The 14,006-nt window shown below is 38.5% G+C and overlaps 1 protein-coding gene across 3 annotated transcripts in view; it reads left to right on the forward strand.

The window, feature by feature from the left end:
- Nucleotides 1–14,006, forward strand: part of LOC136415820 (transducin-like enhancer protein 4) — an 81,666-nt gene that overhangs the window by 42,339 nt on the left and 25,321 nt on the right. For 2 of the 3 annotated variants that reach the window (XM_066400655.1, XM_066400657.1), the window contains exons 6-7: nt 9,246–9,474; nt 12,525–12,550. In XM_066400655.1, the coding sequence (XP_066256752.1) occupies nt 9,246–9,474; nt 12,525–12,550 (255 nt within the window). The remainder of the gene's footprint in view (nt 1–9,245; nt 9,475–12,524; nt 12,551–14,006) is intronic. The other variant, XM_066400656.1, reaches the window with a different exon arrangement.

Genomic DNA, 14,006 nt, shown 5'->3' on the forward strand with positions numbered 1-14,006 from the left:
AATATTTATATTTTAGTTAGATTTTTGCATGGATAATGGAAGTAGGAACGAATCTCGGAAATATAGGTAGCATGTCTGCTCGCATTTTAAAATCTCGTATATTTCCTGTTCCGCTTTTATTGGAAACGTATCTGTTAAAAATGGAGTTCGCGTTCTCGCGTGAATGCTGATATTTTTATTACAGCACCGGAATAAGGAGGCGTTCGTCACCTTTCGGAATTTCTAAATTACCGTTCCAAGACGTGTTCAATTGTGCGAGGCATTCGATAGAAGTGTCCCTGTCTGTTTTAAAGGAAAGCATCATTTCAACCTGATCTCGAACCGTATTTGAAAGATTTAAACCGACGGACGTAAAACAGCAGCCGACAGTGCAGCATCCACGTCGAGGAACAAATTTATGTCGTCCTCGTGTTAAGGCAGCCATGCATACTATGTAAGGATAATCCAACAAAACAAGAAGTGTGCAAACCTGATACAGAAGGATCCCCGCTGAATATCAATGTGTTTGCGAGGATCCCCGGAGAGACTCTGCTTCATTTAGCTGAAAATGGCATGCCGTGCCGTGCAGGAGCGAATAAAGATCTAACGAGAGGAAAACGGAGAGAACTCGGGTGGGATTGCTTCCCGTGCAATTAAGACAAATTGAGGTTCGACGGTAAAACGTTTAAGACGAAAAAACCACAAACCGTTTTGTTTAAATTCGGTGAGACTGAGAATTTTTTTTGAGCATTACAAGCTTCAAAGTAAGATGAGTTTCATCAAACATTGGCTATCGAAACGTTTTTTACAAGCCGTTTTCTTTTCGCTGCATTTGCTGAATCGCTCTTGCGTTCTGTAGGTACACAGTTCATGTAATCGCTCATGGCTAAATCTAAAAGCTTATCGGTTTTTTTAGTTCATACTTTGATGATAATTTTAAACCCTTCAAGAACTTTCCTTCATAGTTATCATTCCATCTCAAGTCTGTCAATAAACGTGTTTTTTTTATATAGCCCGGTAGAAAAAAAATCTAACGGGGTTAGGTCCGGAGGATGGGTTTGCCTAAGATGTCCTGAATGGTTACCGTCTGAATAGTTTAGCCGTCTTCCAAAACGTTCAAAAATTTTACAGTTTGGCTGTATTCTTTCTAGGTAAACACCTTCATACATTCGTTCCGCTTCAACTGCATTAGTATGACACAAGGCACAACAGATTACCATATCAGATTTTTGTTCAGTTGAAAAATGTGTACCATTTTATAATACGTAGACACCACCTTACTCAACCTAGCCTCATAGCAGACTTGACGCCGGTTGATTACTTCCTACGGGGCCACTTAAAAATGCAGCACAATGCGACATAAATGTGCAAACTGCTCATTTACGTCGCTTTTGTATATGTTTCTCGGGGCCATGATTTTAGACAGATGTACAGTGTTGATCGTAAAGTTGAAACTTTACATATATCGATGGGGAAAATGAATTTCCACAAAGGATGATGTGAATGCGAATATTGGGAAAGTTCTGGAATTGCTTTTGAATGATTATTACAACTATCAATAATTTATCGGGTCCTTTTTTCGGTTCTTTTGATATATTTGTTTGGATTCATGGAAATTCGGTTTGTTTCCTTAAAGCCGTAACTTTACGAGGGCACAGTTGAAAGATAAATGTTTCCACTCTTAATTTTTCAAAATCCCGGACTGAATCAGCGGAGGGCTAAGCACCGCTTAAGGTGTACTTAAGATCAACTACCACATTTAAGTCAATTGCCAATTTAGCGATGTATCCTGAAAGTAAAATTACTGAAAATGTTTTATAGCGATTACGTAAACTGCCAGAATAGGTCATAAAAAATTTATGAGATGAATATGATTGAAAATTAAACGATATGACAGGTGATTTGCAGCAATGTGACGATGATGATTGCAACACCTTTGCCTGCGTTTTGATCTGAAACTTGTCTTAAATTAAGAATACTAAACTTAAAAAAATATTTGCTTTATTGATTATACCCACTTAAGCTTCAATTATAGCTCACATTTTAGTTAGAGCACTGGGAAGGAAGGAAAAGTGACAAAAACACAGTCATCGTACAATCCTAAAACAACAAGGATCCGTTGATTAGCGTGGAGGCGCTAAATGAATAATGCCTTCAGCTAACGCCAAAGACAAACAACTTTGTTTAAATATGGTAGTAATACTGTTAGACGCTGTATATTTTAGCGGAATTATTCGAGATGGGGCCTCAAAGCCAGACCGCTAATTGTCTTAATTTGTTAAATTCACTTCGGAGTTTCTCGACGCAGCGGCAGCGGCAACCGGGCAAACAGAGCTGTATTATGTGTGGGCCCCAAAATGGGTGTTTAGCGCATACTTGTTGTTTTAGGGGACCCGATTTGAATGAATAAATTAACCTTATTAGCCTTTCCCCACCGCTTTCACTTGCGTGAGATCATTTTAAATAAAAAATGATGACAAGCCTGGCAGCACTGGACTTAAAGGAACAAAAGTAGACAGACACTCGGGAACAAATGTTCCGAGTTAATAAAACCCCGGGGGTCGGTCCGCAAATATTTTACAATGGTCTCGAATTTTCCCGACCAATCTCCGCAGTCGGACCGGCAAAACAATTTAGAGCGTGCAGACGGAATACGAAATCACGGCTTACTTGGATGAGCCACATAGGAGTGTTTGAGCCCGCCCGGAAAACGTTCACATCCACTTATTTTATCTGCACCCTCTTTTCCATAGGCGGAGGTAGAAATAAAATGATTATCGGAAACGGCAAAACCTCAAACTTTGCCGGAATTTTTTCGTTGCCTCTCGAATACTTTATTTCTGGCAACGAGACTTGTTCCCATTAATATCACGAGAGCGCAGCAGGAGCGATTTTGGAACAGGTTGAGCGGTCTCAGAAAAAAAATGTGAGAAAATAAGAAAAAACATTGTTTACTCTTATTTTTTTTATTTTTTAGGAATAACGATTCACACATCAGCAGGGGTTGTTCGAGCGGTGTAATTCCCCTGCTCCAATAAACAGGCACGAGGAATAATAAAAAAGTAATGAAAAACCAAAACTTTGCGTAAATTACTAAGTGTAACGCATTCATGAGTTCATGAGAAAGAGTTAAAGTTTGTAGAAAACCACAGTGGAAAACTGTTGAATTATAGTGGTGTATGAAAAGTAGAATATTCACCCCTCATTCGTTTTTCACTTTTCCGATGTTAACAAGAGTGTTCTTCTTCCAAACCTCTAGTAAAAGGCAAAGTTAGTTAGTTTTTACTGATAATAGTCTGCAATTCTAAAGCTCTAACAATTCCTACTGGCGTGTAAGGCGTTATTTCCAAGAAATAAGGGAAAAAATATCTTGGAAGTTCGAGTGGTATTTGACAAGAGAATTCCATAAGAATAAAATCCTGAGAGAAATTGTTAGTGATGGTGACCGTTAGGCAGGAAGCGTTATTTTGGGTCACCAGTTGCAAATGTGCACGAAGACGAAATTTATGCCTTTTTTATCCATTGCATGTTCTCTTCGGTTCTCCTGATTTATTCGGTAGTAAATTTTCTGACGTTTTATGGTATTTTTATACATGAGTGGAATTGTCGCTGAAAATTATCGCTTCTTTCAGCCTTGTCCTAAATTTTCGAAATTCGAGTGAAACAATTCCATAATCGTCCAAATGGACAAGAATTCCAATCACTAGATATTAAGAATTCGACACACTACGTGATTTTGACGTCATTTGAATACGACGCGCTCGAATGGCGTTTTGAAAATAGACTCTTTGGTCCCTGATGATTGCTCCTCAGCGCAATTTTGCCATCACATTTCGAATTAGAGCTTAATATATTTGACATAAAGCTGTGTAAATAGAGGGCAATAAAAGCCAAATACAACGGCCGAGGGCAATAAAAGCGGCGACGTTAAGAGGCGAAACATAAACTCGGCTAATGCCTCCTTCCTCTGACCTATTTCGGCTTCGAGTTTCTACTTTATAAGTATTTTACGGTAAACTTGCGAAAGCTATAAAATATTAATATACTTTGCGCCCTCGTGGAGAACCGAATCCCCCGATACTTTCGTCTCTTCTCCACCTAATCAACATTCCAATCACCTTTAGACTTTATCGAGGGAGGGTCCCGACAGGAAAATTAAGTGGAGTCGGAAAATTCCTCTCCATATGCTCGGCGAGAAATCTTATTTCGACACTCGAATCGATATAGTCGGGTAATATAGATCTTTTTGATTGTTATGGGGTATCCGAAGGGTAAGGGGATATTCTCCAAACAGATCAGTAGCGTCTCTTAAAATACTTAATAATTTTTCATTTTTCTCTTGATGTATTAACACTTCCTTGGAAAATCGAGCATTATTTCCAGCAGATACCTCATGTCACATGAGTGCACTGTGATCTCAGCATGGGCAAAATTCACAATCAGTCTAATGAGCATGTTTAATTAAAAACTCCCAGGTGCACCATACAAATATAATCTTTGTTTGCAAAATAGCGTATGCAATCAATTAGGAAACGCACAGTTTTCCTAATTAGCATTGGTGGCCACCAGAACACTTTTGTTGCAAACATAACTTATAATATGTGACAATTCCCTAAAAAGTGCTTTTATTTTAATTTGGAGGTATCAAATGTTAGCCAGAATGCTTCAGAATGAATAATATGAAATATATACTAACCGAAACTAAAAACCGTTATACGCATTTTAGTCTTCAGTTAATAATAATTACCACCCAGCTAGTACATATTCTGCTTTGAATCTTTTGTTAACAGGTCATGATTATTTATAAAAGTCATTGTCTGAAGCTAGAGGGTGTGATTTTTAAAGATCAATAGACTGGCAAGAGGCACATCAAAGCCAGAAATGTTGAGTTGTTGTAGTATCATACACAAACGTGAGCTAATTTGAATTAAGGAATACATGTGATTTTGTTTAGAAATAAAGACTCAAACGCAAGCAGGGGCTGTTGAGGCAGTGAAATTGCATACTATTGTCAGTTAAAACTAACTAAGTTGACGTGTTTTCTAAGTTCTATAACCTAAACTAACAACTAATTAAGAATTACTTGTCCATGCTTTGGCGGCTAGTTTACTTTTGTGATATCCCAGACACCATCTGAACACTGGCGTGAATAAGAGATTTTATCGGTGAAGATTCAATTTTTTACGCTTCCTTGATAGCTGACCATCTTTTAGGATCTTTATTAAATGCTGAATGAAATGTCAATTTCAGTGATACTTAAGGACCTCACGCACAGTGCGACATGTTTTGTTGTGCATCAAATTAAATGAGTCGCCACGCATTAACTCCGGTTTTCACTTGTTCGGATCGTGCGACACCGTCAATTTCATGCATAAAACATGCCGACTGTGCCGAGTCGAGTAAATCGGTCTAAGTTAAATCAATCTAAGTTAAACCAGTACGTGTGGTCCTTAAACCACTCGACCACCGTAGAGTTCGACGTATAAAATCTACTTCGCGGTATAACAGTCTGAAATCCGGAATCCGAAAGCCAGATTTCGATAAATCCAAGTTAAGGTGACCTAAGCAATTAGATTTTCAGCATGTTCGATCGATTCAAAATATCTAAATATAATACCATGATAGTGTCGAATCTCTTCTATGCTCAATTAAGGGCAGAATGTTTCTTTGTTCTCAAAAAGGAAAGTTTTATCAGCTTTCAAGACAGCTGACCGTCTCCTGGGGTCCTTATTGAAACCTAACTTTAATAAAGGGATTCATTTTTTTATATGCCAATTAGTACGAATTTCCTATGAGAATGATTTCAAAATGACTCTTAAGGACCACACCCACAGTTTGCATGTTTGGTTGTATATCGAATTAAATGAATCGCTAGGCACTGACTCGGCACGATCCGGATCGGTTTTTGCCGATTCACTGCGTGGCGACGGCAAGGCATTTATAATTTCATGCATAGCAAACATTCTAATTCCATTGTGCTGAGTTCAGTTGATCAGTCCGAGTCGATTCAGTGCGTGTTAAGGAGCACACGAACTGAACCGGCTCGGCACGGCTGATTTGGCTAAGAGCAATCCGGCATGTTTTGCAATGCGTTAAATTAAATGCGCTGCCACGCACTGGTTCGGCACGGAACGTTTTGGCACAAGACAATGAAATCGAACTGTATGGCTGCTTAGCAATGTGGCAGAAAATAACTTACGCCGAAGGTGCCGATGTCGATTCAGGGCGCAGTACCTTCAGCGGTATATTTAGTACACTGGAGATCAGAGGGTACTGCATCCAGTCGATCATTCCGAGACTGGTGCGTGTCTTCCAAAAAAAAAAAAAAATGACACTCGTAAGTGATCTCAAATCCGGAATCCGAATAGCGCAAGTTTCTGTCTCACTGTGGGAACTAATAATTGTAACCTGATCGAAGCAATTAAATTGTCAGATTGATCGAGCATTGAAAACATTGTTAGTGAAACCTCTTCTGTGTTCGGTAAAACAGAGAATGTGTCTATGTTCTCAAAAAGGAAAATTTGATTAGTAGGTAGAGTTTTTTTCTGTTAGGTGAAGTTAAAAAAAATTGAAACTGGGAAAACGAAATTCGCAAACTAAAGCCTCTATCACATAGATGCATGGCCATCATCATCTCAGGTCCGGGCCCCGCCATACTGCATACTAATTGGATTATCCCGGTCTCGGAGCGGAGCGCTTTTTAAATTCCGGACTAATCCGGCAGCGCCCTTTGTTTCCGGGCAGGGCGGCCGCGGAAAATCGAACGCTAAATTAAAAATCGAGCTTTTGCTCGTTTTTCGACGGCCCTTTAAACGAGTTTCCAGCCGATTGTCCGATCGGGTCGTGTAGCGTCGAGCTCAAGTGCCGCTTGTTTCGAGATTTATTTTATTAAATTGCTCTCCGCCTCCAATTGACGAGGAATATGAAATCCCTTTTTTTTTTCGTTCCGGTGAAAAACTGTGGCAAATTTATTATGCGTAGGTAAGCGGCGGAGAAACATCTGCACTCGAGGCGCTGGGAACACGTTTTCCTCATTTTTCAGCACATTTCAATTCCACTACGTTTCCACGCTTCCTCGGTTTTAAAACCAGAATATGGAATTCCGAAATGGGGAATAAAAGTAAATTATACGGAATAATGTTGTACTATGCAAACGTTCTTTCTTCGACTCTGAATTACTCTCTACAACTTTTATCTGTAGCTTTAAGATTACAAATAAAACGAATAAAAAAAAAAAATGTGCGGCTCGTTTCGTTTGACATCTCCCGATTTCTGTCCTATCCATTTTATCTTATTTCCTCATCTCCTTCAATTTCTTTACGACATTGTCTTTTATCTCTTGCGCTTCCACCTGATTTCCGGTAACTGGCTATTTGACACTTGACTCAAATTGTTCTTAAGTTTTAGTACCATCTGTTGTGGTGTTCTTGTTAAGTATCTTACATTGGTAATTTACTCGTTCTGGTGAATCAATGTAACTTCAAAAGATTTGAAAATTTTCTGTTAGTTTTCAAAAGTGCGGGAGGCATCGAATTGCAACTACTTTTTACTGGTATTGATCTTCTAGTAAAAACCTTATAGTACATGACATCGCATATTTACTCGTACGTTTATAAGAAAATGCGTTATTTCGACATTCGAATGCCACAACTCCCTACTAGTTTGTAGCGATAGTGGCCAAACCAAACCTTAATAGGGATAACTAAGCAGGGTTCGCAATCCGACCGTGTTTGTAAACTTCGGTGTAGTCCCGTTAATTACCGCGGGGTATAAATTTAATTTACTCGATGTTAATTTCCGAATCCCGCAAAGTACATTTCGCATGAAACGCTGTTTATTTTGTCTGTCCGCGATGGCATATTGCGGAATGGCAATTTCCACCGATTGGTTTTCGTCCGTAATTTGTCACGCTATAATGCAAGAATTTCCTTCGACTGGCCAATAGATGAAGAGCTCGAAACTGCGCCATTTTAAATTTATCCCTATAAAAGCCCATGGCCCTGTTTCATATAAAGGTCATAATTTTACAGTACACGACTCACAACAATTTAATTTCGCGTGTTGTCTCTTAATGAAATGTCACGAAATCCTGACAGGTAAAGGGCGTAGTTAAATTTCAAATCTTCTTCTATTAGAGCGGCCATATTTTAATGTAATAAAATTTAAATGCGAACCTCGCCGAGCGCACTGAAGGAAAACTTAAAAGAAAAAGCAAATTTCCTATTCACCTTTTTATAAATCTCTCGCCGAAGGTGCCGCATGAATAACAAAGGATTCTTTCCACTCTCCCGATAATCCTATAAGAGGGTTTTCTGCAAATTTAAATCTCTGAGAGAACACTTCGGGGAAATTTCGCGAACGCGGCTTTATCTAATACCAATCTGGGAAGTTCATTATCATCTCGCAGAGGGGAAAGTCTCATATGATCGCCTTATTTCTTCAATTTTTTTAAATAGCAAAATAAATCTTTCAGCATGGACTTAAATATTTTTGGTTTAATTATTTTTTCTTTCATCATTAATTTTATGTCGAGAGTCATCTTGTTCTAATATTTGAAGTTACTTTTGCAAAGAATGGCAGAAAAACAACGAGTTAAATGTTTGGAGGTTTGTCGAGTCCACTTAAATTTATTGGGTTCAAAACAAGCAATTGCTAATCTCCCGGAAAGCTATTATTTAGCCGTAAAAACTACCAGATCCCCCTCTATCATAATTTTTTTCCCCGAAACGCAATAACTCAGCTCTTGGCACAAACAGCGGCGCTTAGCTCCACCTAACCGAGACCGATCTGACAGATTTCTTTGGCACACTTTGTCCGGGGGTCCCGACGCTAAATGATGCGCTCAACTTCCCAAGTTCAGCGGGATTTTATTTCCAGCTATTTCCTAATATTTATCTTCGTTATTTTTCGGTGTGCTCGCCCAGAAGAAACGTATTTTCAGCGAGTAATGCGACCCAGTGGCGGATCTAGGATATCCTATATATAAAACCTGGATATGCATGTCAAGTAACAACTTATGGCTAACTTTACTTGATCAGATTAATGAATTCTTCAAACTGACACTGGATGACTCCTCAATTGACCCTTATAGCGGCCATTGAAAATCGCATGTTTTTAGATCTATTTTCTTTTAAAAACAGCTCCCTGTAGATATCTTTTGAAAATATGTTTGTCCGTTCGCTTTGTCCAGCGGTTTATATTAAGGTCACACAGTGATGAGGGGAACGATTTTTCAAATTTCACTATAGGTACATTTTTCGTTTCAGCAACAGAGGCCGGACTTACCAAGACTGCTACAGCAAATGCATGCCCAGTTACCAGCTCATGCCGCTCCTCCGATACCCATGATGCCCCATCCGAGTCTAGCGGGGGCTCCGCCAAGTTCCGCCGCCAGTATTCTGGGGTTACCTGGATCTCTACCTGCCCAACATCCCCTTACCATGTTGGCGGCCAAGCCTGATCTCCATAGGTCCGACGACGTCAAGTCGAATAGTGGTGAGTCTTATTATATCGAGGGATAATTTTCGGTGGTCAGCGGGGCGGTAAACGCGATTTAGTTCGCTTGGTAAATCATATTTGTAAAGGGAAGATCGATGGGGTGTGCAGAGCACTCGAAAGGAAGGGTCCGATGTGTAATCGTTTGACCGAGTGGGAAGAGGGTTATTGGATTTTTTGAGGTCTGTTTTATTATTTCCTCTAATGGGATTTCTTGACGGTTAACATTGTGGACATTTCCATTTCATTGACATATGTTTAATCCTAGTAAAAGAATTGATATGATATTAATTATCAAACCGTTCAAGTATAATCTTTAAGTATATTAGACAGATATTTGTTTTATATAGTTTATATTTCTAAAGATCTCCTGTGTCCTAAAACTGAAATTTTTACTTGGGTAAGGCTTCATTAGCACCAATCCTCCAAGCGGAAATGCCGCTCATCACGTCGTAACTTACACGACCGTCATTTTTCGTAAGTAATTCACTTAGATCAAGTTTTCCTTTTCATTAACGGTTGAACGAGCGCACAAACTCGCGTCCTTTCAAAAAGAGAGAGCGTCATGAGACGTCAATTCCCCAAGTCCCCCTCGTGGTGGAGGGGGGGGGGAGTGCGGGCCGTCAGCAGCGGCGGTATTGAAAAGCAAGCTTTCGAATGTTGTCATGCCAACCTGGAGAATCATTGTGGAAAGAGCGAGGCGCTCCTTGTTTCACCCCGATGCACTCCTTAAGGAATAATCGGGAGACGAGAACTGGATGAACCGATCGACTTACGACAGGGCCGGCTTCCGGCAGCATTTGATGAAGTGTATGAGTCAATCTGTGCATCTGAAGCACATTTTTAATTCTTATTTCTTCAGTTTTTGTTAATATAGCTATGTTCCTGTTCGAACGATTTTGAAGAATCCAGATAACCAATAATATACATAAGGTTTTATTAAAAAGGTAAATAAATAATGTCATGCAACAAGTAATCTATATATTTTACACTGAGAGGGTTTTCTATTGATAAAACTGGCGTTGAGCTCGTGCAAAATTTGGTGTTATTCGCACATCATGCAGATTATTGTGTTATGTTGGAAGAATACTTCAACAAAACGTTGAGCCATTCTCTTCCATGAACTGGAAATTACTGCAATAACAAATTGCAATTTTAGGCCTCTACATTTGTTTTATATTCATATATTTGGGTCTTTCATGTTTCTGGTTTCATTTAATGTTGCCTTATAATTTACTGGTCTGATGACCCCTTTATTTCCCATTTCCGCAAGGGTGTGGCGCAAAAAATCTCTTTACTCAAGGATAATTTGCATATCAGTCCGGTCCTGAAGCAAACTCGATTTTCTCTATTGACAGCTATAGCTGGGAAGTCGTCTCCTGTGCGGCGGACTAATTGGGAACTGGGTTTATAACACCTTCACGACTGGCGAGTTATAATTAATTTAGGATTTGCTCGGTGGCTGTGCAGTTAGCTGTGAGGGTTCAGATTTCGGCTTAGGTGAACGATTTTTTTTTTAGCAGAAACGAATTATTTTGTTGTTGTAACATTCGTTTTATATTGTTTGACTGTGACTTACTTGTGCGTGATAATGTGAATAAACAGTACAAAATGAATGTCATCATATTTGACCTGACCATCGCCAGACCGTGACTTGACCGATAATATAAATCTTCCTTAAATCTTCAACTGTTTAATATGCCGTTTTCATTCTCCTGCGCTAGTTCTCAAAAGATCCATTAAATAACATAAATTCTGAATTTTTAAAAATTAATAATAATTTACATCCCCTTCACAACGTTTCAACTTCATTAGAAAACGTGTCACGGGTTGTGCTTTTCTCTGCCCAGTCGGATTGTGTGCCCCTGTAAGTGAAAATTACGAATTCAAATCTTCCAAATTAAGTAGGATCTAAAGGTCTGACATACTGTACAATCCGTTACAATAAACTAACAGCCTGAACCATGAGTGGGATCTTCTAAGGCCCATTAAATACTCTGACAGCCGTTGTGCATGTGGAAGTTTTCTTAGGCTTGTTCAGGAGGGAGAAGACATATTTACAGTATATTGGGATATTATTCATGCTCGATAGCATTTATTAGATTGTAGGGGTTAATAGGCTTCATCATGTCTTTTCAGACAGATGTAAAACTGCTATCTTCTTATAGGGTTGTAGACAATAACATATTAATTTAAGCGTGTTCAGTGATTACTATTTTATCTAATCATAAATTTTTTAACCGTACAGTGGCTCGCTTTTCCGTGAAGCAATAATATCCTTTGGCATATAAATAAGAAGTAATTCCGTCGAGTTTGTGGCATTACAAACCACCATAAATTTTATGTTATACCTAATGCGCTATAAACTTACACTCGGGAAAACATAAATTCAAACGGTTCTTTACGAACCGCGTAAAGTAATTACCAAATTAAAATTTCTATTGTTATCGCTCTGGAGGATGGCTTTCAATTAGCTGAACAAGATGGTGAGAACGCCTTTATGACACTGGTAATTTTTATTTTATTTTTGTGCTGCCAGGATTGGTATAATGTATTTTCAATTTCCGGCAGTTCCAATAAAGTTTGACGGTTATGAACAGATACAGTTAACGGTATACACTTTTCTAAACTCTTTCCTGATATCTTCAATTCCTTCAAGTTTTCTCCAACAATAAATATGTAAGCAACTGCGGTTCAAAATTTATAGAACATAAATTTAAGACACAATTTAAAAGTTTTTCACTCGGGAGTCGCTCTTTCCACCGCGTCCCAACAGTCTAATTCATAAATCATGGAGCGGAATAACTAAATTTAACGCGGAGGAGAATTATTGTACCACTTTGCCAGTTTCGAATTAGCCTAAATTCGGTTTTCGGCCTCTTTTTGTTCCTTTTTCTTCCTGCTACTTTTGCTGCCGTTGAGCGCGAATTTCGCGGTCGATTGAAACGAATAATGTCGCTTATTAAAAGTTAAGCCGCTGTTGCTGGAAACTTTCAGAAATGTCAAGTTTTAATTAATTAATTAATTGTTTTTTTTTGTTTTTGTTACAGGGATGAATTCTACGGAAGAGAGACATGTAAGTACCCATTTTAATAATCTAGACACTCCATAGGTGTAACGTATCTTTACGTACTAATGTCAGCATACATAAATTGCAATCAGAAACAATAATGCATTCAAAAAACATGAAAACCAAATAAAGGTTTTAAAGGGAATTTTCCGCGAGAGCAAACGTCTCCATAAATTAAAAAGCTAACTGTTAAACTTGGCAATTATTTTTCCGACTCGAGTTTTATAGTTCGTAATTAGTTTTCCCGTAAAAAACTTATGAACCTTCGGGATCGGGGATTAAATTACGAGGGACGTTAAAATTTATATCTCTGTTCTGGGTGAAAATATGCGGCGACGGCGAGATTATGACGACGAACTTTACCGTTAAACTCGCAGAAACGGAATTAGGAAAGATAAGCGTATTATCATTTACGACCGAAAGGAATTTTCTGCTACCCTTTTAGAAATATCTCTAAATCAAAAATTATGAATGTTTGGCTAAAAATCACAAATTGAGACCATCCCATTCAAAAAAACTTCCCAAAGGGACAATTTATCACTAATTTTTGGTTTTCCTTTCAGTAAGCCTGAAATAACAGTAGTAGCAGTGGAAATAGCAATAGTAACTGCGTTCACCATTGCTATTTCCCAAGCGGCTGGAGTTACGAGGTTGGTTAAATTAGACAAAAGTTGGCGTTTGTGGAGCCCATTTAGGAAACCCTTACAAGGTTGCTGCACGTTGAATGGTTCCTGAGACATTTGAGAAAATAGTTTATAAAGTATATAAATTATTTTCCCCAATATCCTAGAAATTACATGTGGCAACATTGTAAAGGTTTCGTAAATGAGCGCCACCAACACTCACTGTAATCTAATTTACCCAAGCTTAAATAGATAGAATACCATAAGAGTGAGTGCCATGAATATGTATGAACATATAATGATGGTCATCGTCTCTGGTGGAAAAATTTACGTCATGAACAACACCAGTGGTGAAATTCTCCTGAGAGGATTAGACTCCTTGTATGCGAGTACAGCACTATACTTTGTTCAAGATTAAGAATCGGTACTTTATGCAAATTAACTAAAAATACTTTTATGCAATGAACTAAAAAAATTAATAAACCCCATCGTGTGCTTACAAAGAGATGTGCATGCACGGTATTCTTATAGACTCTTAGATAGAAAATTCGTTTCCTGTAAATAATAAAAATTTAAAAGAGTTATGAATTTGTATGTTGCGAAATGTTATTTCGATTTCTCAACGCCTAGATTAAACTCCGTCCCTGTTTACCACCCCTCGAGTAAATTCCGCTTAAAAGAAAAAACAAAGAACGGCGGCGCTTATTACTCATCGTTTAGCCGGGACTGGGGCGGAATTAGTTCTGAACTTCAGTTCACAAATAAATTGAGAGCCGTAATTATTTTTACTCCTGGCTCGTTTCCCAGTTTTCTTGATATTCCGAAACGGGATTATTATT

Source organism: Euwallacea similis, chromosome 21, assembly GCF_039881205.1.
Source record: "Euwallacea similis isolate ESF13 chromosome 21, ESF131.1, whole genome shotgun sequence".
Lineage (NCBI taxonomy): Eukaryota > Metazoa > Arthropoda > Insecta > Coleoptera > Curculionidae > Euwallacea > Euwallacea similis.